At 55.4% G+C, this 26,682-nt stretch overlaps 2 protein-coding genes across 2 annotated transcripts; one reads left to right on the top strand and one right to left on the bottom strand.

The window, feature by feature from the left end:
• The first annotated feature begins 1,505 nt into the window (after window positions 1–1,505).
• On the top strand, window positions 1,506–2,862 carry MIEN1 (migration and invasion enhancer 1). Its single transcript, XM_068531472.1, has 4 exons — window positions 1,506–1,632; window positions 1,736–1,833; window positions 2,252–2,328; window positions 2,416–2,862. Exons 1-4 carry the CDS (start codon window positions 1,544–1,546, stop codon window positions 2,497–2,499), a joined length of 348 nt encoding a protein of 115 aa, XP_068387573.1. The 5' UTR covers window positions 1,506–1,543; the 3' UTR covers window positions 2,500–2,862.
• A 503-nt stretch (window positions 2,863–3,365) lies between these two features.
• On the bottom strand, window positions 3,366–26,019 carry ERBB2 (erb-b2 receptor tyrosine kinase 2). Its single transcript, XM_068531471.1, has 27 exons — window positions 25,711–26,019; window positions 19,499–19,650; window positions 18,376–18,589; window positions 17,477–17,611; window positions 17,124–17,192; window positions 16,826–16,941; window positions 16,560–16,701; window positions 15,559–15,678; window positions 15,167–15,293; window positions 13,104–13,177; window positions 12,922–13,012; window positions 12,483–12,682; window positions 11,992–12,124; window positions 11,815–11,905; window positions 10,963–11,123; window positions 9,410–9,457; window positions 7,926–8,064; window positions 7,721–7,843; window positions 7,327–7,425; window positions 6,859–7,044; window positions 6,569–6,724; window positions 6,378–6,453; window positions 5,918–6,064; window positions 5,439–5,536; window positions 5,055–5,243; window positions 4,517–4,769; window positions 3,366–4,374 (listed from the first exon to the last, which is right to left on the bottom strand). Exons 1-27 carry the CDS (start codon window positions 25,781–25,783, stop codon window positions 4,019–4,021), a joined length of 3,768 nt encoding a protein of 1,255 aa, XP_068387572.1. The 5' UTR covers window positions 25,784–26,019; the 3' UTR covers window positions 3,366–4,018.
• Window positions 26,020–26,682: the final 663 nt, after the last annotated feature.

The raw sequence follows: 26,682 nt of genomic DNA, 5'->3' as shown, positions 1-26,682 counted from the left end.
CTCTAGAGCCCGCGAGCCACAACTACTGAAGCCTGCGCGCCTAGAGCTCATGCTCCGCAAAAAGAGAAGCCAACGCACTGAGAAGTCCGCGCACGGCAATGAAGAGTTAAAAGAATGAAATTAGAACACTTCCTAACACCGTACACAAAAATAAACTCAAAATGGATTAAAAACCTAAATGTAAGGCCAGACACTATCAAACTCTTAGAGGAAAACATAGGCAGAACACTCTATGACATAAATCACAGCAAGATCCTTTTTGACCCACCTCCTAGAGAAACGGAAATAAAAACAAAAATAAACAAATGGGACCTAATGAAACTTAAAAGCTTTTGCACAGCAAAGGAAACCATAAACAGGACAAAAAGACAACCCTCAGAATGGGAGGAAATATTTGCAAACGAAGCAACTGACAAAGGATTAATCTCCAAAATATACAAGGAGCTCATGCAGCTCAATATCAAAAAAACAAACAACCCAATTAAAAAATGGGCAGAAGACCTAAATAGACATTTCTCCAAAGAAGATATACAGATTGTCAACAAACACATGAAAGGATGCTCAACATCACTAATCATTAGAGAAATGCAAATCAAAACCACAGTGAGGTATCCCCTCACACCTGTCAGAATGGCCATCATCAAAAAATCTACAAACAATAAATGCTGGAGAGGGTGTGGAGAAAAGGGAACCCTCTTGCACTGTTGGTGGGAATGTAAATTAATACAGCCACTATGGAAAACAGTATGGAGGTTCCTTAAAAAACTAAAAATAGAACTACCATATGACCCAGCAATGCCACTACTGGGCATATACCCTGAGAAAACCGTAATTCAAAAAGAGACATGTGGACTTCCCTGGTGGTTAAGAATCCGCCTGCCAATGCAGGAGACACGGGTTCGAGCCCTGGTCAGGGAAGACCCCACGTGCCGCGGAGCAACTAAGCCCGTGTGCCACAGCTACTGAGCCTGCACACCACAACTACTGAAGCCCATGCACCTAGAGCCCGTGCTCCACAACAGGAGAAGCCACCGCAATGAGAAGCCCACGTACCCCAACAAAGAGTGGCCCCCGCTCACCACAACTAGAGAAAGTCCGCGCGCAGCAACGAAGACGCAACGCAGCCAAAATAATTAATTAATTAATTAAAAATAAAATAAAATAAAATGCTATCAGCTAGCGAGAAACGGCAACTACTCCATACCATCACCCAACCCCAGGCCCTGGGTCCGCTTGCCCCACTTTCTCTTCCTTTTTTAAACTGGAAAGCGCTTTGCAGTCTAAGACATGTCATTAGATTAAATAAGACCGTGCAGTCCAGCGGACACTAGGTGCGGGGCAAGTCGGGCGCTGGGAACGCAGGCCAGGAAAGTTGGTCTGGACCCATCCTCCCAGCCCAGCTCTCCAGCTGGTGACAGTGTCAAAACAAAGCAGCAGCAGCCGCCTGAAGGGGGCGCCCGGATGTAACGCGCGGCCCCGCCCCGTCACGTGCCTGCGGCGTCGCGTCACACCCGGAAGCAGCTGCAGTGGGGAGCCGGCAGTAATGAGCGGGGAGACAGGGCCGGCGTCCGTAGCGACCCCTCCCGGGGAGGTCGAACCGGGCAGTGGGGTCCGCATCGTGGTTGAGTACTGGTGAGGGGCTCCGGCCAGTGGGGGAATCCGGGCCGGAGGAGGGTGGGTCCACCGGAGGTACCGTCCCCGAAACCCAAGCGGACCTCAGGTATCTTCTCCCTAGTGAACCCTGCGGCTTCGAGGCGACCTACCTGGAGCTGGCGAGTGCCGTGAAGGGGCAGTATCCTGGCATCGAGATCGAGTCGCGCCTGGGGGGCACAGGTGAGGCCTCAGAACACCTGCTGAGTCAGTGTTCTAAATCCCAGCTCTACCACTTTCTAGCTCTGGCATTGGCTGTTTTATATAGTGTCCAGCAGTGTCTGGCACGTAGTAAAATGTCCATGTAACTTGAGTGAGGGGGGGGTTACAGATGAAGCCTGTTGGGAAAAACGGGTGAGCCTGAAGTGTAGGGTTGGAGGGGAGGGAACCCTCTACTGAGTTACGAAGCCAAGTTCAAAGGAAGGACACACAGGTGATGCCTCCCTATGTTCCTTTGGCTTGACCCAGGGTTGGGAAGCGGATGGGGCCCGTGAAGGACATGAAGGAGGAGCCTGTGTTAAGTCTAAGGAGTGTGGAGGGCCTCCCCTGACTTTTGCCTGTTCTCAGCATACAGTTCATTCATCCGTTTATTTAATACCAGGGGCCTTTGAGATCGAAATCAATGGACAGCTGGTGTTCTCCAAGCTGGAGAATGGAGGCTTTCCTTATGAGAAAGATGTGAGTACTTGCAACGCTGGGAAGACCCCTGGTTCACCCTGCCCCTACAATGAACGCATCATCCCATTCCACATCTCTGCCCTCTAGCTCATTGAGGCCATCCGAAGAGCCAGTAACGGAGAACCCCTAGAAAAGATCACCAATAGCCGCCCTCCCTGCGTCATCCTGTGACTACACGTGATTCTGGGTTCCTGCTCTCTTCTGGGATCCAAGCCTTGGTCGCCCCTTTGGTTCTGCTGAGGGCTCCCTACTGCCTCTTTCACCGCACTTAGCTCCCCGTAGCTAAGAGACCCTGGCCTCCACTTTGCCCCTTTGGGTACCAGGAGGGTTCTGCGGTCTTAGGGGTGAAAGAGAAGACCCTCTCCATGGACATTTCTACAGCCACCTTATACCCCTTTCCCAGGATCAGTGCCCACAAAAACCTGCTCCCCTCTCCAGCTTAGCCATACCCGTCAGATGCTACCATGGTTCTAATTTATTTTCCACTAACCCCAGGCAATGTCAGCTATTGGCAATAAAGTGGCACTGCAAACACCAGTGTCCACTAGTGTGTGTTTTTATGTCCAGTTTGGGACTGTGGGAAGGGAGGAGAGGGAGACAGAGGCCAGCCCAACCTTTATACCACCAACGTGATCGTGCTGTCTGGGTGGGTTTTTTCTGGATAGCTACTTCTAATTCAACGATTTCCTTGCCAAGGCAAGGAAAATGAGTCACACAGTAGACACTGCCTCTTCTTTCCTCCATCCTTCCCCGACTACCCCTACCTACAGGGAGGAAATTACCCCATTCTGGTGGGTGGCCTTAGGAGTTTCTTTTTTTCTAAGCAAGAATGATCTGGTCATCAAAGGGCTCTCAGGTCAGAATCCCAACCAGTTTCCCCCCAACCCAAGAGCCAGGAAACTGGCAGTAGGCTCCCCATTCAAGCTTTCCGAAGATTCCTAGCCAGTCCCTCCAGGAAAGATGAACTGAATGTAGGTTAGGAGGTGAGCAGTAAAGGAATGGCTCAGAGCCACCCCAGACATAGGCTGGTGTCCAGCTGTTTTCCAAAATATATTTGCAAATGGAGAAGGTGGGTATGGAGAAGGGACATTCCTCCCGCAACCCCAGGGACTGCCCCCCAACCCCACTTCCACAATACCCACTCTCCACCGAGTCCTTATTTCATCTTAAAAAAAATAATAAAATAAAACAACCAAAAAAACATAAGTAAAAACAAAACCAAAAAAGCACTCTGTACAGGGACCGGATCTGGGTGCTGCTGCTGTCCCCTTCTTCTTAGGGGCAGAGCTGGGTCTCAGGGAGTCTCTGCTCTGGTTCCTAGACACCCTCTTGGGGCCTCTTCCCCTCCTAGGCTCAGCTTCCCTGTCCTTCAGTGTCAGGTTCTGGAAGAAGTCAGGCTGGGCTGCTCCCTCAGGTAAGGAGACTGGCTGTGGCATCCAGTGGACCCTAGTGGCTGGGGCAGGGCTCCAGCATCAGTCCAGACTCCCCGGTGCCGCCCCCTCTTCCAGCCAGGCTGGGCGGCTCTCAGCCACCTGCGAGTTGGAAGAGGAAGGAAGACTGCTGGCATCGCAGGCTGCCCTGGCTGTGATCCAAGGGTCCTCTCCCTGCCTCGTCCCGACGCGGGCCAGAAGTCAGGCCTTCCACACTCCCTGAGGGGCCAGCAGGGCCTCAGCGGCCCGGGCCTTTTGGCTCATACTGGCATGTCCAGACCCAGGTACTCGGGGTTCTCTGCTGTAGGGGTCCCTTCAAAGGTGCTGGGTGGAGAGCCCCGCTCTGATGGGTCCTGGTCCCAGTAATAGAGGTTGTCAAAGGCTGGGCTGAAGGCCGGAGAAGGGTGGGACTGAGGGGCAGCCCTGCCCCGGGGTGCCAAGTACTCGGGGTTCTCCACGGCAGCCCCAAAGGCAAAAATGTCTTTGACAACCCCATTCTTCCCAGGGGAGAGAGTCTTGGGCCTTTCCAGAGTGGAACCGGCAGGTTGAGGAGGAGGCCGAGGACCCTCTAGGGGTGAAGGGGGCTGTGGCCGAACCTCTGGCTGGTTCACGTATTCTGAAAGGACAAGAGAAGGAGGCTTGTTAGGGGGAGGAGCCTGTGTGTTCTGGCTGCTGCCCCTGCCCCCACAGTGGGCCCTGGGCTGAGCAGCCCCGGATCCCCACCTCCCAACCTCTCAGCTCGGGCCTGGACTCCATACCGGGCTGGGGGCTGCAGGTCAGGGGGGCAACGTAGCCATCGGTCTCGGGAGGAAGCGGTACTGTGGGGTCCTCGCTGTACCGCTGTAGAGGGCTGGAGTCATGCTGGGGGAGGTTCTGCAGCCCCTTGGCTGCCCCCATTCCCAAGTCGCCGTCAAACACGTCAGAGCCAGCGCCTTCGGAAGGTGCCAGTGGAGACCTGGGGGGCTCCTCCTCCGAGGGCTCCAGACCCAGCGTCAGCTCACCACCGCCACTCTGAGGACGAGAGAGAAGGCCATAATGGGGGTCATTGATGATGGAGACTCCACGGGAGGTGACAGGGTCACAGGAGATAAAAAGGAGTCGCCTTCGGGGTTTGACACAGTCACTGTGGCAAGAATGGGGTCACAGTTGGAAAGCAGTAGGAATCCTTCTTGGGGATAATGGGGTCTCCTCCGTGAGAGGTGATGGTTGGGGGACATTGGAGAAAGGGACTCTAGTCCACTGGGGTCGGGAGAAGTAACCAGACACACCCGCCACACTGTGACCGGGGGCACTGACCCTGGTGGATGTGCTGCGGTGCCTGCGGTGGGCTGTGCCCCCAGAGCCCAGGGCAGGGTCTGGGCAGAAGAAGCCTTGCTGGGGTACCAGGTACTCCTCAGCATCCACCAGGTCCCCCATGTCGTCATCCTCCAGCAGTGAGCGGTAGAAGGTGCTGTCCAAGGGGCTGGTAGGGCCCAAGTCTTCATTCTGGGGAGGCGGGAGACAGAGCGTGGCAGCCTCTCCCCAGCCCAGCCTCCCGAGGGAGGCTCAGGGAGTGCCAGAGGTCTGACGAGTCAGGCAAGGGCTGGGCTTGGAAGCCTGGGACCCAGGAATCTCCCTTTCCTCCCTCTAAGCGAGAGTGATCTTAGCCATAGGCAGGGATGGCGTGGAAAGGCCCAGTACCTGGATGACCACAAAGCGCTGGGGGTCCCTGGCCATGCGGGAGAATTCGGCCACCAACTCCCGGAACCTCGGCCGACATTCAGAGTCAATCATCCAACCTGGGGGCAGGCAGGAGTCCAGCATCTCAGTTCTGGCTGCAGCCTGTGTACAGAGCCCCTCACCCCCACCCCCGGCCTAGACAACCCCAGTTACTAGAGTCCAATGCCCTCAGGTGGTAGAGAAGAGGTACCAGACTTGGATCCTGAGAGAGAACCTTTGAGAATCTCTACTAGTTTCCCCTTTTTATTTTGCACATAAGTCTCTTTCTAGCTGGTCCTTGATAGCTCCTCTGGACTGGTACTGTAAAGGGAAGTGAGACCCTTTTGAGGCTGCATTAAACATATCATCCTGCTCTTGGCCCCTCCCATGCCCCTTGTAGGCCCCTCCACCCAGGACCTCCCACTCCTCCTCCAAGCAGCCGGCTCAGCTCAACCACGCACATTTGACCATGATCATGTAGACATCAATGGTGCAGATGGGGGGCTGGGGCAGCCGTTCCCCCTTCTCCAGCAGGTCAGGGATCTCCCGGGCTGGGATCCCATCGTAAGGTTTGGCCCCAAAAGTCATCAGCTCCCACACAGTCACACCTGGGGCGGAGATGGGGTTAAGAGGTGGGGGGACCAGAGGGAGCTTTAGTGTACTGAGCCCCAGAGGCCAAGGCCACTTCACTGAGCCCAAGAGCCTGGCACCATGGGGGAAGGAGGGGAGGGATGCAGTGTCAAGGGCAGGAGATACCCAGTCTTTCCGCAGTCCCTGGCAGACTGAGGCACTGGCAGCCCCTTCCTTCCTTCATGCTAAAGTGTCCATTAATTCACTCCATCCCAGCTCTCATCCTTCCACCCGCATCCCCCCCAGGGCCACGGCTCCGTGTCCACCCTTCCAACCCACCCCATCACACACCATAGCTCCACACATCACTCTGGTGGGTGAACCGCCGGCGGAGAATGGACTCCAACGCCATCCACTTGATGGGCACCTGGGAGAGCAGAGAAGGAAGTGCTCCAACCAGGTGTGGTGGGGAGGTGGCCGTTCTGAGTTCTCCCAGGGGCCAGACCCCACTCCCCCTGCTTCACTCTGCTCCCTCCTCTGACCTTGCCCCCATCCGCATGGTACTCTGTCTCGTCAATGTCCAGCAGCCGAGCCAGCCCGAAGTCTGTAATCTTGACGTGGTTGGGACTCTTGACCAGCACATTCCGGGCAGCCAGGTCCCTGTGCACGAGCCGCACGTCCTCCAAGTAGCTCATCCCCTGGGGTCAGAGGCATCTGTGTGGACCTCGCTCCGCCAGAACTCTCCCAGGAAACCTCCTCACCCTAGCTCTGAGTGGAGGCAGAGGCTTGCTCCCAAGGGCGCCCGCAGAGCCCCGGCCCCCAAAGTGCATACCTTGGCAATCTGCACACACCAGTTCAGCAGGTCCTGGGAGCCCAGGCGCCCGCGGTGCTCCCGGACGTGGTCTAGGAGGCAGCCATAGGGCATAAGCTGTGTCACCAGCTGCACCGTGGATGTCAGGCAGATGCCCAGAAGGCGGGACACGTATGGGGACCCTACACCAGCCATCACATATGCTTCCTGGGAGCAAGGGTACACACTGAGAGGGTATGGGAAACCACTAGCCCCCAAACCACCACACACCCCTCCCGAGGGCTGAGCCGTGACTGGGGACCCTCAATCAATCCAACCCCATTCGTCACAAACCAGAACCATGGCCCACAGACTCAGGAGGTTAAGAGTAGAGATCTGGGGGATCACAAAGTGTCTCCTAAAACCCCAGTGAAGACAGAGCCCACAGCCCAGACCTGCAGCCAGGGGGTCCCCACTGTACTCCCAGCTGGAGAGGGTGGAAGGGCTTACGTCCAAGATTTCTTTGTTGGCTTTGGGGGATGTGTTTTCCCTCAACACTTTGATGGCCACTGGGATTTTCACATTTTCCCCATCGGGGATCCAGATGCCCTGGGCAGAGAGAGGAGCATGTGAGCAGGAAGAGGGTGGGCCAGATCCAACCTGCAGTCGTCCAAGGGGTCCCTACTTATGCTCCCAATCCCCTTCCCCACCCTTGGGCCAACCCCATTATCTAGCTACGACCTCACCATTTCAGCCCACTCCCTATCCCCTGATACGTAACTGCCCTACCCAACAGAACTGCCCCCAGCCCCTGGCTGTCTTCCTGACAGAACCCTCGGCCACGGCCACGCCCTGACCGCATCCTCTGGGACCACCCACCCAGGACTTCGGCCCCACCCCTGACCTTGTAGACGGTGCCAAAAGCTCCGGATCCAAGCACCTTCACCTTCCTCAGCTCTGTCTCTTTCAGGATCCGCATCTGAGCCTGATTTGGTATCGCTCCGCTCGGTGTCAGGGGCTCCACCAGCTGGGGTGAGGGGGTGGTGCGTCAGTGCCGCGGGCTGGGCCGCAGACCCCAGGCCGCCCGAGAGGCCCTCAGACCGCCTCACCTCTGTCTCCTGCAGCAGCCTCCGCATCGTGTACTTCCGGATCTTCTGCCGCCTTCGCTTGATGAGGATGCCGAAGACCAGCCCCACGACAACGACCAGCAGAATGCCCACCACAGCGGCAATAATGGACGTCACAGGGCTGGGGGCAGGAGCCAGGGTCAGGGATTGGGGACCAGTCGGGGGCAGGAGGGATGAAGGGGTCCCATGGAGGGGCATGAAGGTCACTGGCGTTTGGAAAGGGAAGTTGGAAGGGTGACGTGCAGGTTCCCATCCTGTTTCACCTACTCAGAAACCTCCCTTGGCTCCTTACTGCCTCCAGAATGAAGTCCAGACTCCTTGCTGGGCATTCAAAACCCTCTCCACCCACATCTCCAGATTTTCTATGCTATTGCCCAGGGCTCTAGCCCAGGATTCTCAAACTTCCTGACAAAAATCACCAGGGAGCTTGTCAATATGCAAGAGTCTGGAGCCCTACCCCGCAGAGATTCTGATTGTGGTATGAGGTGGGGAATGTGCACCCAGTGATTCTGATATTCTAGCCAAATTTTCCACCCATAGGTCATGATTTCCACACCTCCCAGCCTTTGTTAATTCGACGTGGACCATCATTTCTGCATGAGGTCATCTTTCAAGACTCAGCTCATCCTGGGATAGAAGGATCTCCTGGGTGCTGACCCTACATCATTGTCATCCTTGCCCCCTTCCCTTGCTTAGCCAAGGGCTGGCACATCACAGACCTCTAATGAACACTTGTGGCATGGACAAATGCTTACCTAGGACATACTCCAATCTGTTTTTCTCCCCAAAGCCCTTCCCCAGACACCCCACTGCCTAGAAATCAAGTCCGGTGATGGCAGTGATGGACATCACAGGGCTTGTGGCCTCATGGTGAGGGAGAGCCTATGCCCTCCAAGATCCTGCCCTAACCTGATTCAGACTTCACCCCTTACTCCTCTGAGCTTACTCAGTGGCCCACCACAGCAGAACCTTCAGCAAACACGTCCTAGATTGTCCTGACCCCTCTCACCATGCTGCCTGGTTGCTTTCCTCCTAATGCAAGTGACATACCTGCCCCTCTTTCAAGACCTGGCTCCCATGCCACCTTCTCCTTGAAGCCTCCCACTGCCCCCAGTTAAGAATTCATTGTCCCGTCCTCAGTGCTGCAGCTGTGCTCTCTTCTCAACGTGCCTTGAGTCCCAGGGAGTTGCAGGCTGCCTGTGTCCCTTAGGAGACTCCTACCTACTCGAGGGTGGGGAGGTGCTGGGTGTCTTCGCCATCTTTTCCTGTTCCCTGCCCCCCAAGCATCCCGAGCAGGTCCTCCATCCACTGGTTGAAGCTAACTGAAAGGAGGATCCTTAGTGGAAGAGTGGGCTGGGGAGGGACATGTGTCATGTCAGGAGACCCCCTCCCTGCAGCAGTGACCACTCAGGGGCCGGAGGGGGACTGAGGGGCAACATGGGATGCGTCCTGGGGACCAGGCTGACCTGGCTCTCTGCTCGGCGGGGCAGCCCCTGTCATCCAGGTCCACACAGCTGCAGAAGAGAGAGAGTCCTGTCAACAAGGCTGGGAACCACCTCTTGCACCCACTCAGCCTCACAATGTCCCCAGAGGTGGGTGTAGCTGCGTTATGATCCCTATTTGACAAAGGCAGAAACTGGGCTCAAGGTCACCAGGGCTCTTTCTACCACCCCACAGGGGAGGCCTTCTCCAGTCTGCAAACCTGCATCCCCTGCACCTCCCAGTCTTGGGTAGGAAGTGGGGGGCACCCAGAGGAGCATCAAGTCCAAAAGCTTGGCTATCCCCTCTGTAGAGGATGCCAGGGTAGTAGTTGGCCACAAGCTCCACCAAGGACAGTTTGACAATACTGTGACCCAGCAGTTCCACCTCTCAGGATAGACCCTAAAAAGGCCAACACCTGTACACTAGGGGGCATGTACAAGATGCTCACTTGTACATGGAGCTCAAGTGCAATAAACTGCACCCCCCCCCCAAAAAAAAAAGACAAGTTCAATGAATATCCCTGGAACAGGGACACGGTTAAATAATACTACATCCATACTGCAGATTGAGTAGTTAAAAAAAAAAAGGAGGTAGGTTCACGTGCACTCACAAGAAAGAACCTCCAAGATACATAAAGTGCCAGGACGGAGGGGAAGCAAAGTGCAGAACTATATGTAGAGTACAATCCTATTTACATTAAAAAACGCACACACATTAAAAACCAAAACTGATTATACGTGAGTCAGATGAAATGGCTGAGAAATAGATGAGCTAGATGAAATTGCTGTTTCTTGATCATTTTTGACTTCCCAAAACAGCAATCTTCAACCTAACATAAATGTAAAATGCATTTATGTAAATGTGTAGAGCACACCAGAGTGATCTGGTGGTTCTCCCCAGGAAGGGGAGGGTGGTGGACTGGGTGGGTGGGGGAGTGGACGAAAGGGCGCCTCTGCTTTACAGTGTTTATACTTTGATACTGCTGAAAATGTGTATCACAAGAATGTATGCCTGTATTCCATGTGTAATTAAAAAACAACTAAGTGAAAAACAAAAAGAACAGGGCAGATCACTGTGTTAGGACATGGAAAAACATTGCAAGAAAAATTACAATGCTGAGTGAGGAAAAGCAATTTCCAAAAAATATGTATGGTCTATGATCCCATTTTGGTAAAAAGAAGTATATACTAGACTGTGCACCGATAAAAACTGGGGAATAATAATAATACTATATAAACATATACTTTATGTGTTATAATAATAATACATATGTTAGTGTGTGCATAGATTAAAAAAACTGGAGGAAAAATATTGCAAGTTATTAACAGTGGGGTAGAATTGCTAATATTATTCACTTTCATGCTTTAATTAAAAAATTTTTAACAACGTGCTACTTTTGTGATCAGAAAAAAAAGATATGAAAGATTAAGGGTCTCAGGGTAAGCAAAGGCAGAGTTGTCCCACTTTTAGAATAAGAGCCCCAGAGAAGGTCCTGGAACGAAGCCTTTCTTTCCGTGGAAAAGGCCCTCAGACTCACGAGTGGGTGCAGTTGATGGGGCATGGCTGGCACATGCCTTCCTCATCTGGGAACTTCCAGATGGGCATGAAGGAGAGGTCAGGCTTCACACCACTGGGGCAGCGAGCCACGCAGAAGGGAGGATCCTTGTAGTGGGCGCAGGCCACACACTGGTCAGCCTCCTGGGAGGGGAGGAAGGGTTTGTGGGGGGCTGGCACCGACACCCCCAGGGCAGCAGGATCAGGCCCTTGGGCCCCCTTTGTGCTTCCCTCAGCCACTCAGCAGCACTGTTCACCTTGCTCCTGGGACAGCCCCAGACCTGCTGTGTCTGCTGCCCCTGTTCTGCACCCAGCTCCCCACCTTCAAAGCTTGATCCCCAGGCCTGGTGGGGTGGGGGGAGTGTATGACCTAAGGTATAACAGCAAGTAATAATAGTAACTAACTTGTGCAGACTTTTTTCCTGTGCTCGGGCACTGTGCCAAACCCTATTTTGAGTTAGTTCTCACTGCATCCCAGTGGGGTAGGTACTAGTATGACGTTCATTTTACGAATGAGCCAGTGCAAGTGGGGCCTGGATTTGAATCCAGGTCACCTGATGTCTAAGCCCCCAGGTCTAACCACCTTAGCACAGCCACGGCCAAGGGCACAGGCTTCCCTGGGCCCTTTGCGTGGTCTGAAGGGCCTCAGTGTCCGCAACTCTTGCCATCCCCAGCATCCCAGCCCCCTTCCACCCCCCTACCACCCTCCTACTGCTCAGGTCTGGGCTTGGAGCCCTCCCCAGGGGTATTTTACTGGACTTGGCCAGGTCCCTGGCAGCACCCCCAACCCTGCGCTGCTTCCCTCCACCCAGCTCTGAGCGCACCAGCACCTCACCGAGCCAAAGCAGGTCACTGAGCCATTCTGGGGCTGACACTCGGGGTGGCACGGCAGACAGTACCTGTCCTTCACGTACTCCCGGGGGAGCCTGAGGAGAGGACGGCCAGTGAAGGGGTCTGGAAGGAGCCCCTGTGCACCCCCCAGCCCAGCCACCCCCTCCTCTGCCCCGCATACCCCTGCAGTACTCGGCATTCTTCCACGCACTGCTGGCCCCGAAGGAACTGGCTGCAGTTGACGCACTGGGTGGGCCCTGGACCCCAGCAGTGCCCGTGGGCACACAGCGGGTAGCAGGCCAGGCCCTCGCCCACTGCAGTGAGGAGGAAGGGGTCAGAGGGGACTCTCAAGGGAGACTCCAGGTCCAAGGGAGCTGGGGGAAGAGTCTGTGGGCGTGGCTCTGAGCTGGAGAGGTGGGGATAGGTGCCGCGCAAAGCAGGGAGAGAAAGAGTTCTGAGGTTCCAGGAACAGAGAGGAAAGGGAAGGGAGGGATGCCAAGGCAGCGTGGCAGGACCCTGCTAGAAGCCATGCCAAGAGGCCAGGCCAACCAGAGCTGTGTCAAGGATGGTGCACCAGGGACGGGCAGTGCACACGCACAAGTAAGTCCCAGACTGCTGCTGCCAGAGGCCCGTGGGCACGCCCGCGCATCAGCGCTGGGCTCCCTGTCTTACCGCACTCGACCTCTGGCCGGTTGGCACTGTGGAGCAGGGCCTGGTGGGGGTTCCGGAAGAGCTGGTCCCAGGGCACCGTGTGTACAAAGCAGAGGCGGGCGTTGCGGTGGATGAGGGCCAGCCCACTGCCCAGTTCCCGCAGCGAACGCAGCCCCAGCCAGCGGATGCCCAGCCCTTGCAGGGTCAGCGAGTAGGCACCACTGTGGGAGGGGGAGTGCTCAAATGCAGGGGGGCAACGCACCACTGACCCTCCCCCCTCAGCGAGGGCTGCCCTCGCCTTCCTCCTGTCCCCAGCACACTCTGCAAACTCCCATGGGAATGCTGCTGCTGGAGTCCCTGGGGAATAAGAACCCCCATTCCCCCCCTACACACTCAGAGCTTCTCCCGGGCCTCCCGGGGCAGCTCCTCCCCCATCAGGCCTCCCTCCCCTGGTGCTCACTCATGCAGAACTCGTCCCCGGATTACTCGCAGATTCTGGAAGACGTGGAGGTCCGGCAGGCTGTCTGGCCACGCTGAGATGTACAGGTAACCTGCAGGCACAGGGTGAGGCTAGACGTGTGGGGACAGGACGAAGACCCCCCCCAGCCCCATCGAAGCAGGATTCAGAGAGACAGAGCTCACCTGTGATCTCCTCCAGAGACTCAAATACTCCGAGCTGCTCAGGCTGTAGCGGGGCAGTGTTGGAGGCTCGGTCCCTAGAAGCAGGATTAGGAGAGGGCCAAGAAGGGGGTGGGTACGACCTCCCTCCACAAGCTGGCCCTGCCATCCTCCCCCACCTCCCCTCCACTTAAACCCGTTGCCCATCGAGCCCGGCTGTTCCCATCCTGAACTTCAAAGCCCAGGCCCTGGTTTGGCAAATATCAAAACAATATTTATATCCTTTGATCTAGAAATTCTACTTCTAGGAATGTGGCCTAGAGAGACACTGGCCCCTGTTCCCAAAGGCATGTGCAAGGGAGAACTGTTTGTTAGAGGGAAAATAAAAAAACTAAGGAAATTAAAATTTTTTAATTTTTTAAAATTTAAACTTAAAAATTTTTAAATTAAATACCTAAACACCCATCAGTAAATGGGGAGCTATTAAATATAATCCTGATCTATCCAGACTACAGACGAAAAACTAACATTCAGAAGCATGTAGTATCTGCTGGGCACGGTTATAGGAGCTTTACAAATATTAACTCATTTAAACTTTATAACACCTTATGAGGGCGGGACTGTTTTTGCCCCCATTTAACAGATGAGGAAACTGAGACCCAGCAAGAAGGTCACATTATTAGTAAGCGGTAGAAGCCAGGTCTCAAACCCAGGCAGCCTGGGCTCTTAGCTGCTGTTTGCTGCCACCTGTTCCACAGCTGTGGAAAGAACAAGGCAGCTGGACATGAACTAACTGTCATAACCAGCTCTCCAAAGCCAGGGGCAGACAATCTTCACAACAGGCTCCCATTTTAAATCAACCTTTCCCCCCAAATTACTAAAACTACATTTCTCTGTGCGTGTGTATCCATATATGTATGAATGGTCTAGAAGAACACACACAAACTGTTAACAGCGGTCTCCTCTAGAAAGGGGAGTAAAGGTGGAGGAAGTGTTGAAGGGAATTTTCTCCTTTTTTAATACATATTTTTATTGAAGTATAATTCACATACAATAAACTGCAGATTTTTAGTGTGCAGTTTGATGAGTTTTGTCAAATGCATTCACTCACCTATCCACCACCCCAACTGATATACAGAACATTTCCATCACCCCAGAAATTTCCCTTGTGTCCCTTTCCAGGCCCTCACCCTGGCGCAATCACTGTTCTGATTTCTCTCACCATGCAGTGGTTTTGCCTATTCTAGAGCAAAGGAAATCATACAGTGTGGACTCTCTCTTGTCTGACTTATTTCGCTTAATGTTTTTGAGACACGTTCATGTTGTTTTATGTATCAGTAGGCCGTTTCTTTTACTGCTGAGAATTTCACTGTATGGATATACCACCTTCTACAGTTGACCCTTGAACAACGCCTGGGTTACGGCACCAACCCCCCACAAATTCGAAAATCCAAGTATAACTTTACAGTCAGCCCTCTGCATCCACGGTTCCAGATTCAAGCAACCCCGGATTGTGTAGTACTGCAGTACGGATTTATTGAAACAGGTTCACATTTAAGTGGACCTACGCAGTTCAAACCCGTGATGTCCAAGGGTCAGCTTTATTTATTCCTTCAGCTATTGATATATATTTGCATTATTTCCAGTTTGGGGCCATTATGAATAAAGCTACTATGAACTCAAAGAGAATTTTACTTTATCTGGATGGTATGACCTCCATACAAGTGCATGTTCATAGATAACATGTCATTTATGAGAAAAATCCCAGGAATTCCCTGGCAGTCCACTGGTTAGGACTCCTCGCTTTCATTGTCAAGGGCCTGGGTTCAATCCCTGGTCAGTGAACTAAGATCCAGCAAGTCGAACGGCGCAGCCAAAGACAAACAAACAAACAAAAAACAAAAAGAAAAACTCCCCCCTCCAAAGTCCCTGCTGGTCTTTCACCTGCTTCCTTTGCATCCCTGGCCTCCCACCTCTGTCTCCCGCCATCCCCGAGAAATGCTTCCACTTTTGGGGCCTCAGGATTCAGTGACTGCCCTGATGCTGCCTCAGGCCATGTGCCCACCCTTAACTCTGAGTATCCTTACCCCTCAAAGCTCTCCGGCAGAAACGCCAGGCTCCCAAAGATCTTCTTGCAGCCAGCAAACTCCTGGATGTTGGCACTGGTGACCGCCCTCACCTCCCGCAGGTGTTCCATGCCCAGACCATAGCACACTGTGGGGAGGGGGACAGGGGGGCAACTCAGCCTCCACGTGGAGCACCAGGAATTCAACCTCCTGGGTCCTGTCCACAGTCCTCTCCTGGGGCCGCATGCCCCCTCCCCACATTGGCAGAGACATGGGGGAGCTTGTGGGACTGCTCAGGGGAGGGCCAGGGGCAGAGTCAGTGGGAGAATAGGACTGGGTCCCAGGAGGGTCTGAGGGAGGGTGGCACAGCGGGCTAGGCCAGGCTGGGTGTGCAGGGGGCGGCCACTGGATACCTCGGGCACAGGGCTTGCTGCATTTCTCACACCGCTGGGTTCCATCCTCAGCTGTCACCTCTTGGTTGTTCAGGGGACAAACCAGGGTGCAGGATCCCACGTCCGTAGACAGGTAGTTGTCTGAGGAGATCAAGATCGTCTGTCCACGTGCCCTGGCCTTTCAGCACCACCCCCCGCCACCATGAGCTGTGTGACCACGCCCAGGTAGTACAATAAGAATGATATCAACCGATACCGAAATGCCCTTACACCATATCTGAGCCCTGGACACTCGTCCACTCCTCACGACAACCCTGTGCAACAGGCACTGTTAGATTCCCATTTTGCCAAAAGGGAAACCAAAGCATAGAGTTTTCTGTAAATTACTCAAGGTCCCTGTGCTAGTAAGTGGAGGAGCCAGGATGTGAACCCAAGTCATCTAGCTCTACACTTCGTACTCTCACCCACCATGGGGAGGGTACGACCAGGACCCAAGAGCCCACTGCTGTCTCCTGTGACAGGAGGAAAGAGGTCCCCAGGTCTGAGGCCAGTTCCTAAATGCCCATCAGTAAACAGGGGAGCTAGTAAATAAAACTCTGATCTATCTAGACCATAGAGTAAACATCAACATTTAGGGGTGCTTAGTATTGGCTGGGCACAGTTACAAGAGCTTTGCAAATATTAACTCATTCAAACTTTATGACCACCTGGTGAGGAGGGGACTATTTTGGCCCCCACTTAACAGATAAGGAAACCGAGACACAGCAAGAAGGTCACATGACTAGTAAGGGGCAGAGCCAGGTCTCAAACCCAGGCAGTCTGGCTTCTGTGCGTGGGCTCTTAGCTGCTATTCTTTGCTGCCACCTGCTCCACTGTTGTTGAAAGAACAAGGCAGCTCAATACGAACTGCCATGACCAGCTCTCCAAAGCCAGGGGCGGACAGTACTCACAACATGCGTCCATTTACATAAACCAAAGTCCCCAGCAAAACCACTAAAAGTACGTTTCTCCCCGGCACTCACAAGGACAGGCGGTCACGCAGCTGGCACCGAAGGTGTAACGGCCCTCGGGGTTGGGCATGGACTCGAAGGTGTCCGTGTTGTAGGTGACCAGAGCTGGGCAGTGCAGCTCACAGATGCCACTGTGGTTGAAGTGGAGGCAGGCCTGGGGGACAGGCAGCTGGTGGGCACTGGGCTGTTTTGCCCTGGTGTGCCGGAGGGTTAGGGCAGCACCAGGCGGGATGCCCCTCCCTTTGCACCCCGAGGGCTGGGGCGCCGGGGGCACGTACCAGACAGTCAGAGTGCTTGGGGCCCGTGCAGCCGGCAGCACACTGCTCGTGGCAGCAGTCGGTGGGCTGCGGGCCCTTACAGCGGGCACAGCCGCTGGCACAGACGGTTCCCGTCACTGTTGGGCAAAGGGCAGGATGAGGGCTGGGCGGCAGCCTAGGCACCGGCCCTTCACCAGCATCACCTTCTGGGGAGACTTCCTGCCTCTGGGAAGATGCCGAGGCCCGGCACCCACCCACCATGTCACCTTTATTCCCACCCAGCCCCTGCCCCCAGATTCTGGGCCTCCCTATAACTCACAGCTCTGACAGTCCTTGGAACTTTCTCCCCAGCAGTGGGGAGCTTTACAAGCTGGAGAACAGGGTGGGCCTGGGGAGAGAAACAGAACGGCAGTGAGAGAGACAGAGACCAGGAGACAGAATGCACAATGAGGGAGAGACACAGGCAGGAGAAGAGGACTCCAAAGCCGGAGGCACGATCTGGAAGCAGAGGGAGACAGGGCAGAGAACCACAGAGATGAAGAGACACAGAGAAAGAGGAAATGGGTGGTGTTAGTGCAGCAGCAGCGGGGGGGCGTGGAGTAAGCCAGGAGTTTGGGGTCGGTGGGCTGCGTGAGAAAGAGGCGGCTGCAGGCGGGGAGGAGCGTGGCTTACAGGCCCGTGAGCGGTTGGTGTCTATCAGCATGAGGGCCAGCTGGTTGTTCTTGTGGAAGATGTCCTTCCACAAAATCGTGTCCTGGTGGCAGAGCCGGGGGTTCCGCTGGATCAAGACCCCTCCCTTCAGGATCTCTGTGGGGCGGGCAATAATCAGGGGCTTCTTCCCCCATCTGTCATCTTCTGACCTCCCTTGGGGCCCGCCTGCCTTCTAAAAGGGGAGTGGGGCTCTTAAACACGCCCCAGGTTCCTCAGGGAGCAGAGAAGACTCCTTCAGCATCTTTTAGCCCTACCAACACCACCCCACACGTGAACAAACGGAGATCCGGGGCAGAGTGAGTTGTCCACGTCACTGTCTCCTCTCCTCCACCTCTACTCTGTGCGCATTGCTTAGCAGTTAAAAGAGAGTGTGAAATCCAGCCTCACCATCACTAACTAGCTGTGTAACCTCAAGCAAGTCACTTAGCCTCTGTAAACCTCAGTTTTCTCATCTGTAAAACGAGAATAACACTGATGCTTTCCTTGCAAGATTATAGCATGACTGAAATGGGGTTATGCAGGTAAAGCACCTGGCACTCAGAGTCTGGGACAGTGTCGGCTCCAAGGCTGCCGCGTACAGTTACATAGGTTGTTCACTGTACATGTGCATTCAGCCAAGAAGTGGGCAAAAACCCAGCCTGCATCCTAACTATCAAGCTATGTGGGCTGGCACAAGCTGTGACTTCCTGGGAAGAAGGGAAATCTTTTTCGAATCCTCACAAGGGCGCCTCCCCTAGCTCCACTTGCATCCATCCGGAAGGGACCCCGGTTCTGATTCACACGAAGCATCCCCATGGCTAACAGGGGCCCCGGTCAGCTCTCAATAACCAGCAGAAAGTTTCAATGATAAGGATGACCACCTGTGAGGCTTCGCAGCTGCAGCTCCTGCAACCCTCCCGGAGCAGCGCGTGCAGCAGGGGTGGCACTTTCCAGAAGGTCTCCATTGTCCAGCACGGCCAGAGCATAGTTGTCCTTAAACAGCTGGGTGCCTCGCACGATCCGCAGCCTCTGCAGGGGGACCTGGCTCACTTGGTTTTGAGCGATGAGCACGTAGCCCTGCACCTCCTGGATCTCCTGGGAGGGGACAGGGTAGGGTAGGGCTGAGGCAGGTCCAGGCCCTGGACCACTACCACCCACCCCCCAAGGCCTCCTCAAGGTTACCCTGTGCTTGGGGATCTTGGGCAAGGCCCCCAGCCACTGAGCAGTCCTGCTCCCTCAGGCATAAAATGGAGATCAAGGCCACTCCCCACCTCCCCGAACCAGATTCTAGTACGATCAAGAAAGAAAATGGCGGGGGAACACTCTGTAAACTGTAAGCAAGCGCCCCACCCTCTCTGCATCTCAGTTTCTTCATCTGTAAAGGAAAGGCCTGGACGAGATGATGTTTGTGATTTGACAGACTAAGCATCACACCTGAGGCCCCGCTCCAGGGCACCATGGACACAACCCAGAGGCTGGTTTCCATTCTCTCTCCTGCTCCTGACCCTTTCCCATACATTTTCCATGTGATCTTCAAAATGGGCCCCCAGGGAGTTCAAGCATGTCTGTTGCTCCCAATATACAGATAGGGAAACTGAGATCCAGTGAAGCCAAGGGCCTAGACCACATTCACATGGCTTGTCAGTGGCAGAACTGGACGGGGAACCCGCCAGCCCTTTCATTACTCTGGGTAGGAGCGGGACAGTGGCTGGGGCAGTTGGACAACAAAAGGTGATCATGCTGGCAAGAGAGCAAAAAATTTAGCAGAGGAACGGGTGCATTCCACCCAGAGATGTCCTCGGCCAGCCACGTTGTAGAGAAGGAGTCAACTGGTCTTGCAGTAGGATGGATGGGGGTTAGACATCAGAAAGGACTTCCCAGTTGAGGAGCCACAACAAAAGAGGAAATACAGGGTGGGGAACACTCTTCTGCCACCCATCTGCAAGCAGAGGGCTCAGCCCAGCAGGAAGCAGGGCCTGGCCGGGTTTTGCCCATGGACCTCACCTGCAGGAAGGAGAGGCTGGCATTAGAGGGCAGGTGGGTGAGCTCCAGGTTACCCTGCACCACCTGACAGCCCTGGTAGAGGTGGCGGAGCATGTCCAGGTGGGTCTCGGGACTGGCCGGCAGCCGCAGCTTCATGTCTGTGCCGGTGCACACTGGCAGGAGAGAGAAGATGGGTCAGAGGGCACTGCCCAGTGAGCTTCGCCAACCTGGCCACCTCTGCCAACCTACTCCCCAGAGTCATGCCACCGCAGGCAGCGAGAAAGCACAACAGAAGGATCCCTCCTCCCGTGTCCCTTGTACCCACAGAACGTGCAACAGCAAAAGAAAGTTTGCAAATTTGGGAAGAGGAGGTCCATCAGGGGAGAAGCTCCCCTGACTTGGCCCATCCTGAGCATCCAGAGGGGGTCTCGCTGTGCCAGCCTTAGGGAGCTTGCCCGTTCGATCCAGGGTGTTGGCTGGCAAAGAATGCCTCCCTTTGTCCCAAAGGCACAACTCAGGGCCAACGGGTAAAAATCCCCCAAGAGAGGCGATGATGAATCATGAATCCTCTGGATACCCCCTGACCCTCTCCCGAGCAAACAACGCCACCCACATGCCAACCTCCTGGCAAGGGATACCCACCCCCACAATGCCACCCAGAAAGTGGGGAAGGAGGGTCAGCTGGAGTCATAGCTGGGGCATGGGGACCACCAGGGGCCTGGTCACTGCAGGGACTTCTGGAATTCCCCCAGGCAGAGAAAGGGAGCATCAGATCCCAACTATGGGCATCCGGACCCGAGCTGCAGATGCTGAGCCAGAGTGCTGCCTACTCCAAAGGCTCCTACGTTGGTACCTCACCCTTGCCACCTCCTCAGGGCAAGACACCAGAACCAGCTGGCAGAATCTATGCCACGAAACTCCTGCCACAAGGGCATTACGTCAGCCCTGCGTACCTGCCTGGTGCCAACCGCCAGCCAAGGGGCATCAAGATGAACTGCCGCTCAGTCCACCTGGACCCCAGCCCAGTGTCCCTGAGACCAGAAGTACTCACTAAGCCCAGGGATACTAGAAGGGGTAAACTACCCCGGGTAAGGGGGCGCTCTGGGCAACAGCTGGCACCATGCCTGCCAGCAGTGGGGGAGATTAAAGTGCCCAGTTAAACCCGTTTTTCTGCTCTGGTGAGAAGATGAATCACCTGGCACATCTTGCCCAGGAGGGTGTGCCAGGGGGAGGTGGGTGGGGTGCACCCCCAGATCCACAGGTGCCTGAGCAGCCCTGAATTCCTGTTGGTCCCCACTCCACCTCCCACGGACTATGTGCAGATTCAGGGGGACAGCACAGTGGCTGACTTTGAGGTCTGACCCCAGGGCTCCCGCTCTCCCAGCAGCTTGGAGCCTAAGGTCAAATCCTGGGGGGTAATAAGAGATACCCCCTGCCTCCAGAAATCGGGCGAAAGGCTGGTGGGACGAGCCCCCAGGGTTCTGGCCTGGGCCAATGGCCACTAGCTGGCAGCCTCCCAGGAGCACCTAGAGTGGTCTCTGTTCCCACCCCTCTGGCCAGATAGGGAAGGAAGCAAAGAGGGAGGAAGGGGAGGACCCAGAAATAGAACTCAAGGGTCCCTCCCCCCAGACTCCCAAGAGAAACAGGAGCCGGGGATGGCAGGCCAGGCCCAAAATAATGCCCGCTGCCAGGACCTCCCCCAGCCTCAGCAGCTTCAGCTGCTTTGTAGGCACAGCTGTCTCCAGGCCTAGACCCCAAGGCCCTGGCCCAAGCCCCGGACAGGGGCGGGCAGAGCTGGGGCAGGGGCCCGTCTCCACCCCCTGCGCCCTCTGCCGCCTCGAAGGGACTCCAGCTGCAGTAGCCAGGCAATAGGAAAACAACAAGGGAACACTCGGCAGCCACTCTGGGTGGAGCCTCTCCCTCCAGAGGCTGGAACTACGACCTCGATTTTGCAAAGAAGGAAACTGAGGTTGCCAGGGGTCATTCTCCCAAGATCAGAAAGCTTGTGAGCAAGAGAGGGAGGATTTGAACTCGAGTCTGCCCCGACTTCAAATCCCACATGACTTCCACTAGGCCTGACTGCACACACACCCCTCTCCACACCCTGTTCAAAGGTAAATACACACCAGCTCTGTGGATGCCACTGATCCCATTATAGGCTTCGGGCAGGGCCGAGCGGCTGAGCTGGGCGGGAGGACCAGAAAGAGCAGTAGCCCTGCCCCACGAGTTTGTTTGTGTCTGTTTTTGAGTCTGATTCGGACTAAGTGTTTGCAACAGATGGTAAAGTTGGGACCCTGAGACCTACTCCCAGGGAGCTGGAGGCTTGGGGGCTAATACCCTCCAACCTGACACCTCCTCTACCTCCACACCTCCCTCCCCCTCCCATCTCCTCACTCATCTCCCCCTCCCCAGTCCTCGCCATGTTCCCCATATCCACTCTGCCCCCCACTGATTTTCTGGGGCGGGGGTAGGAGGTCCTGTTCCACACAGGGGAGCGCTTTGTCTCCAGAGCACCTGTCCCTCAGGAGCCTCGACCTCCAGATCTCTGGGGCAGTCAGTGTGAGGCAGGACCAACCCGGAGCCAGGGACACAGTGAGCCCTGGATAAGTGTTTGCGGGATGAATGAATGAATGAATGAATAAATGAACTCCAATCAAGAGTCTCCAAACCAAAAGGGACCAGTTGAGGTCACCATGTCCAGCCCTCTCTTCAGAGGCTGGTCACGGCCCCCATGTCCCTCTAGCTGGATGTCAGTGGTCAGGTCCCAGCTCTGGGAGGCTCTCAAGTGGGTTCTTTCTTCCCCACCAGCCTTCAGCCCCAGCTGCCTCTCTTGCTCACCAGCATGAAAGCCAACACTTCCTTTGGTTTCCATGAACACTACCTGCATCCCCAAAGCTCACCTCCCCCAGACCCGTGGGGCCACAGCCCATTCCAGTGACACCAGGACTCACCCACCACACATGCCTGGTGTATCAGACCAGGGGCCGGGGCTCAGGTCATTAGGCCACAGCCCTAGCTGGGCCGCTTACGGTGTGACCTTGATCAAGTCCCTGGATCTCGAGGGCAGAGGCCAAATCAGATTCACCTCTATGTCCAGCAGTGCCTGTGACTTAGTAGGCACTCAGTGAATATTTACTGACCTGACCTTGACTGTGAGGAAGGGATAATGACAACTCTTACTCTCTGCAGAGAAATTACACGAGAGTTAAATGAGGTAATGAATCAAGAAACAGTCTGCAAACGTGACGAGGCTTTGTAAACAGAGCTGGGGGAACACAACATTGGCTATAATAATTCTCCCACTCCTTAAGAGAGCACGCACCCCTCACCCTATCTCGGCTCTCTTCCCAGGAGTGGGGAGGAAAGGTGGCCTACTAAGAGATGGGGGTGTCACCCCAGAGGGGCTTCCCACAGGGCAGGGAGGGGGATCTCTTTCCAGGTCATCCCAGCACCCAGGGCCAGGCACAACCAGCCTGGCCCTACACCAGCTCCCCAGCCCCACACTGGTCCCTCCCTCACCCGTAGCCCTGTAGGTCCCACTGGCCTCTGGCCTGCTCCTGCCCTCAGTCCCCTGCCATGCCAGGAGGGCCCAAGAGGAAGGCAGACATGGGCTGGTACAGGGAAGGAGAGGACTCCAAAGCCAGCCGAGAGGGAACCTGGTGGGGGGCGAGGAGCAGCTCACGCTCATTTTCTAAAGCCCAGATAAGGGAGGTCATTCACCTGAATAACAAAATAGCACCTCCACCCGAGTCTGGCCACCTGACTGCCGCTGAGGCTTTGCTTAACCCATTCCTGTCGAAGGGAGTAAGACTTTGATCGACTCTTAATGCCTCCTCATCAGAGTCTAAAAATGCCCTGGACATTACTGTGTCGCTGGGAAGCCTTGGCTAAATCACTTCGTTTCTCTGAACTTCAGTTTTCTCATCTGTGCACCTACTTCACAGGATTGTTGCAGAGATGAAATGAAACTGTAATGGATGAGAACCAGGCAAATAGGAAGCACGCTGTACTTTTCTAAAAGTTAAGGCAAGAGAAGTTCATATAGCAGGAGTCTGGGTAATTCCAAACCAAGAGAAAATTAACAGTGCTCTGTATTCGACTTTGTAATACAATGTATTTTCTCTTTCCGCATTTGATCCTGTCTTTCAATTATTTTTTTTTCTTGAATACTAAAATGAGGTTACTTTCCCTGACTATAGCAAAAAGAAGGAGGCTGTTGGGAGAATCATTCAGGAATTAAGCTATGAGCTCTGCAAGATCTGTTTGCTGCACTTTACAAAACCCTGACCTCTAAGAAAAGAAAATCCCAACCCTCTGGGCCTTCCCCATCTCCCTTTCCCCCACATGCCTGCGCCAGCCCTCAGCCCTGGCATATACCGGGCGTGCTAGAGGCAGCTGAGTGGGGCTCTGCCATTTTAGCCATTCCCCTGCACAGCACACCCAACACCTCTCTCTGCACCCAGCACTGCAGGCCGAGGGGTGAGGAAGACCTGAGGAGCCCCCCGTCAACGGCGGGAGAACCGACCCCTCAGATCCCAGCACTGCAACAAGCCGCCGCCCTCCACCTGCTCAACTCCCAGGCCCAGGTGAGGAGGGCAACGGCTCAGCCTGACAGCCCAGCCTCGCCTCGCCTCGCCTCGCCTCGCCTCATGCTTCTCAGAAGGTCAGGGGTGAAGATGCCTGCCTGGGAAACAGGGAGGGGAAGGGGAGGCTCCTGGGAAGCCGCGCGGGGGCACCTCCCGCTATTTACAGCAGCTCTTGAGGGAGTTCCTTGAGAGGGCAGAGTTCAGCAGGGAGACTGCCGTTTGGCCACACAAAGCCCAGACACACAAACACACAGACCACACAACTCAAGAACACCCTAGTATAGCCGTCCCTCAGATAACACAGCAGAGCTCTGACAGAGGGGGCCCTCGGGCAACACACAGACAGCCCAACACCCAGACTCCCTGATCCGTGAAGACCACCCACTACTCCTAGAACATTCTCTTTCTGTCTTCTCCACAACCAGGCGATGTAGGGAGCAGCGTTCCCCGCAATGTTCAGGGTAGATGAATATAGTGATTTTGAAGCTGTGGTTGGGGGTTGCACTGCCTGGGGTCCAATCTGGGACCCACCAATTACTTGCTGCTACTTCACCTCTTGAAGCCCCGGTCTTCAAGCCTGGAAAATGGGCACACTAGTTAGGACTTCTCTTACAGGGCTGTTCTGAGGATGAAAGCAGGGAACCCAGACAAAACACGCACAGCACCTGGCACACAGTGTATTTCCAGTACGCGTTAGCTTTCACCGTTATCGCACCCAGACGGACACATGGGGCAAGACACACACACTGCACCCACCCCAGCACCCTTCCCCATACACAGCACAAAGGAAAAGGCAGGACAACCCGGCCCTCGGCATACCCGCATCTGGCCCCGTTCCTTACCCTCCCCCTCCCTCCAAGTGCCCAGGAATCCCTCCCTCAGAACCCTCCCACTTTATGCCCCAGACCAGGAAGCCCACCGCCACCCCTCCGTGACCCACGCTCTCCGAGTCACAAAGCACAGAGTCCCCAAGTCGGCCCTAAAGAGACTTGTTCAAAACAAACGTCTCCCCCTTCCCCCACGCCAGTCTCCGGCGCGAGGCAACTCTGCAGTCGGACTGGCCATCCTCTGCTCCCCGGCTCTGGCTGGACAGGTTGCTTTCCCCACCTCCCCCCTCCACACCCCGATCCTGCCAGAAGCTGGAGTAACCCAACCCAGTCGGCCGAAAGGGGGCGGGGAGGGGGCCGGGCAGAAGGGACCCCCAGGAATCCAGCCCAGTCCAGTCTGGAGGCGGAGGCTGCCAACTGGAAAGGCTTTGAGAGAAGAGCTTGAGGGGGCTCAAGAAAGGGGAAAACACACACACACACACACACACGCACACACCCTGCAATACACCCTTTGAGGGAAACTTTCTGAACAATTTCAGAGACCTTTTTTGACAAGTTCCGGAGCCGTCGCGGGGTCTGCAAAGCGCCAGTCCCTCGAATGGGACGTCTAGAGCCGCTCCGGTGTAATCGCCCCCCCTGTCCCACCTTCTCTGGCCCCTCCGAGCCCGAGGGCCGGCGGCTCTGAGCCCCCGGACTGTCCGAAACTTCGGGTCAGGAAGCTCCGATGGCCCCTCTGTTCCCGCCTGACCAGGGATTTAGACGGGGGTCCCAGGCTGCACCGGCCCGTCGCCGCTCCCTGCCCTCCCCACCCCAGACCCACCTTGGGTGCCCGCGGCTCCGGGGGGCAGGAGGGCGAGGAGGAGCCCCCAGCGGCACCAGGCCGCCAGCTCCATGGTGCTCACTGCGGCTCCGGCCCCATGGCTCCGGCTAGACCAGGCGGCGAGGGCGCCGGGCGGGCGAGGGGAGGGGGCCGGGCGCTCGCGCCGGAAAGAGCACCCAGCGCAGGGGCGGCCGGCGGCCTCGGGGGGTCTTCTCGGCTCTGTGGGCACGATGGAGGGGAATCTCAGCTCCACAACTTCATTCCTGTACTTCCTCAAGGCAGCCCTCCTCCTCCACCTCCTCCTCCTCCCGTGATTGGGAGCCAGCGCGCTTGCAGCTCGCCCCCCCACCCCCACCCCCTCCAACCGCATTCCAGCAAGTCCCTGGGAGTGGCAACTCCCAGCTTCACTTTCTCCCTCTCTCCGCGCAGGCCTGGGTGGCGTTGCTGCCAGCGCCCGGACTCCAGGGTTGCCCGCGGCAGTTCTCACCCGTTTCCATGGAGAACCCCCCCAAAGCAGAGGAGGGTGATGGCGCCCCTCCCCCGGGAGTCTGGGGCAAACGCTTTAGCCTGCCATTCTTAACTTTCTTTTAAGTCGCAGGTTTTATCTTAAACATTCCTGGCCGTTTGCATCCTACTCCATCCCATGCCTGTTTGTTTTAATATCCAATAATGGTTTTCCTACCACATCCTCAGGTAAAAATGTTAGTCAAGGAGGGAGATGTGTTGCGTTTAACCTGTGGCTTCCAGGACTCCCTGGCATACCTTCTCGAATCTTCTAGATATCTTTTCCAGTCTGAAAAGCATGCTTTTAAGGGGGTCTACAAGTTTGGGGAGAGAGTCAAATTGGAGAAACCTACATCTCAATCCTTCAAAGAACATCCTTGTTTCTTTACGGGGCACTCAGCACCCAATTCATCCAAGGTTCCTTCTCTGTCCCTTGCCTTTCATTATTCTGCTTAATTCCACCTCCCC

This window comes from Eschrichtius robustus, chromosome 20 (assembly GCF_028021215.1).
Source record: "Eschrichtius robustus isolate mEscRob2 chromosome 20, mEscRob2.pri, whole genome shotgun sequence".
Taxonomy (NCBI): Eukaryota; Metazoa; Chordata; class Mammalia; order Artiodactyla; family Eschrichtiidae; genus Eschrichtius; species Eschrichtius robustus.
This window is presented reverse-complemented; position numbering and strand designations above follow the sequence as displayed.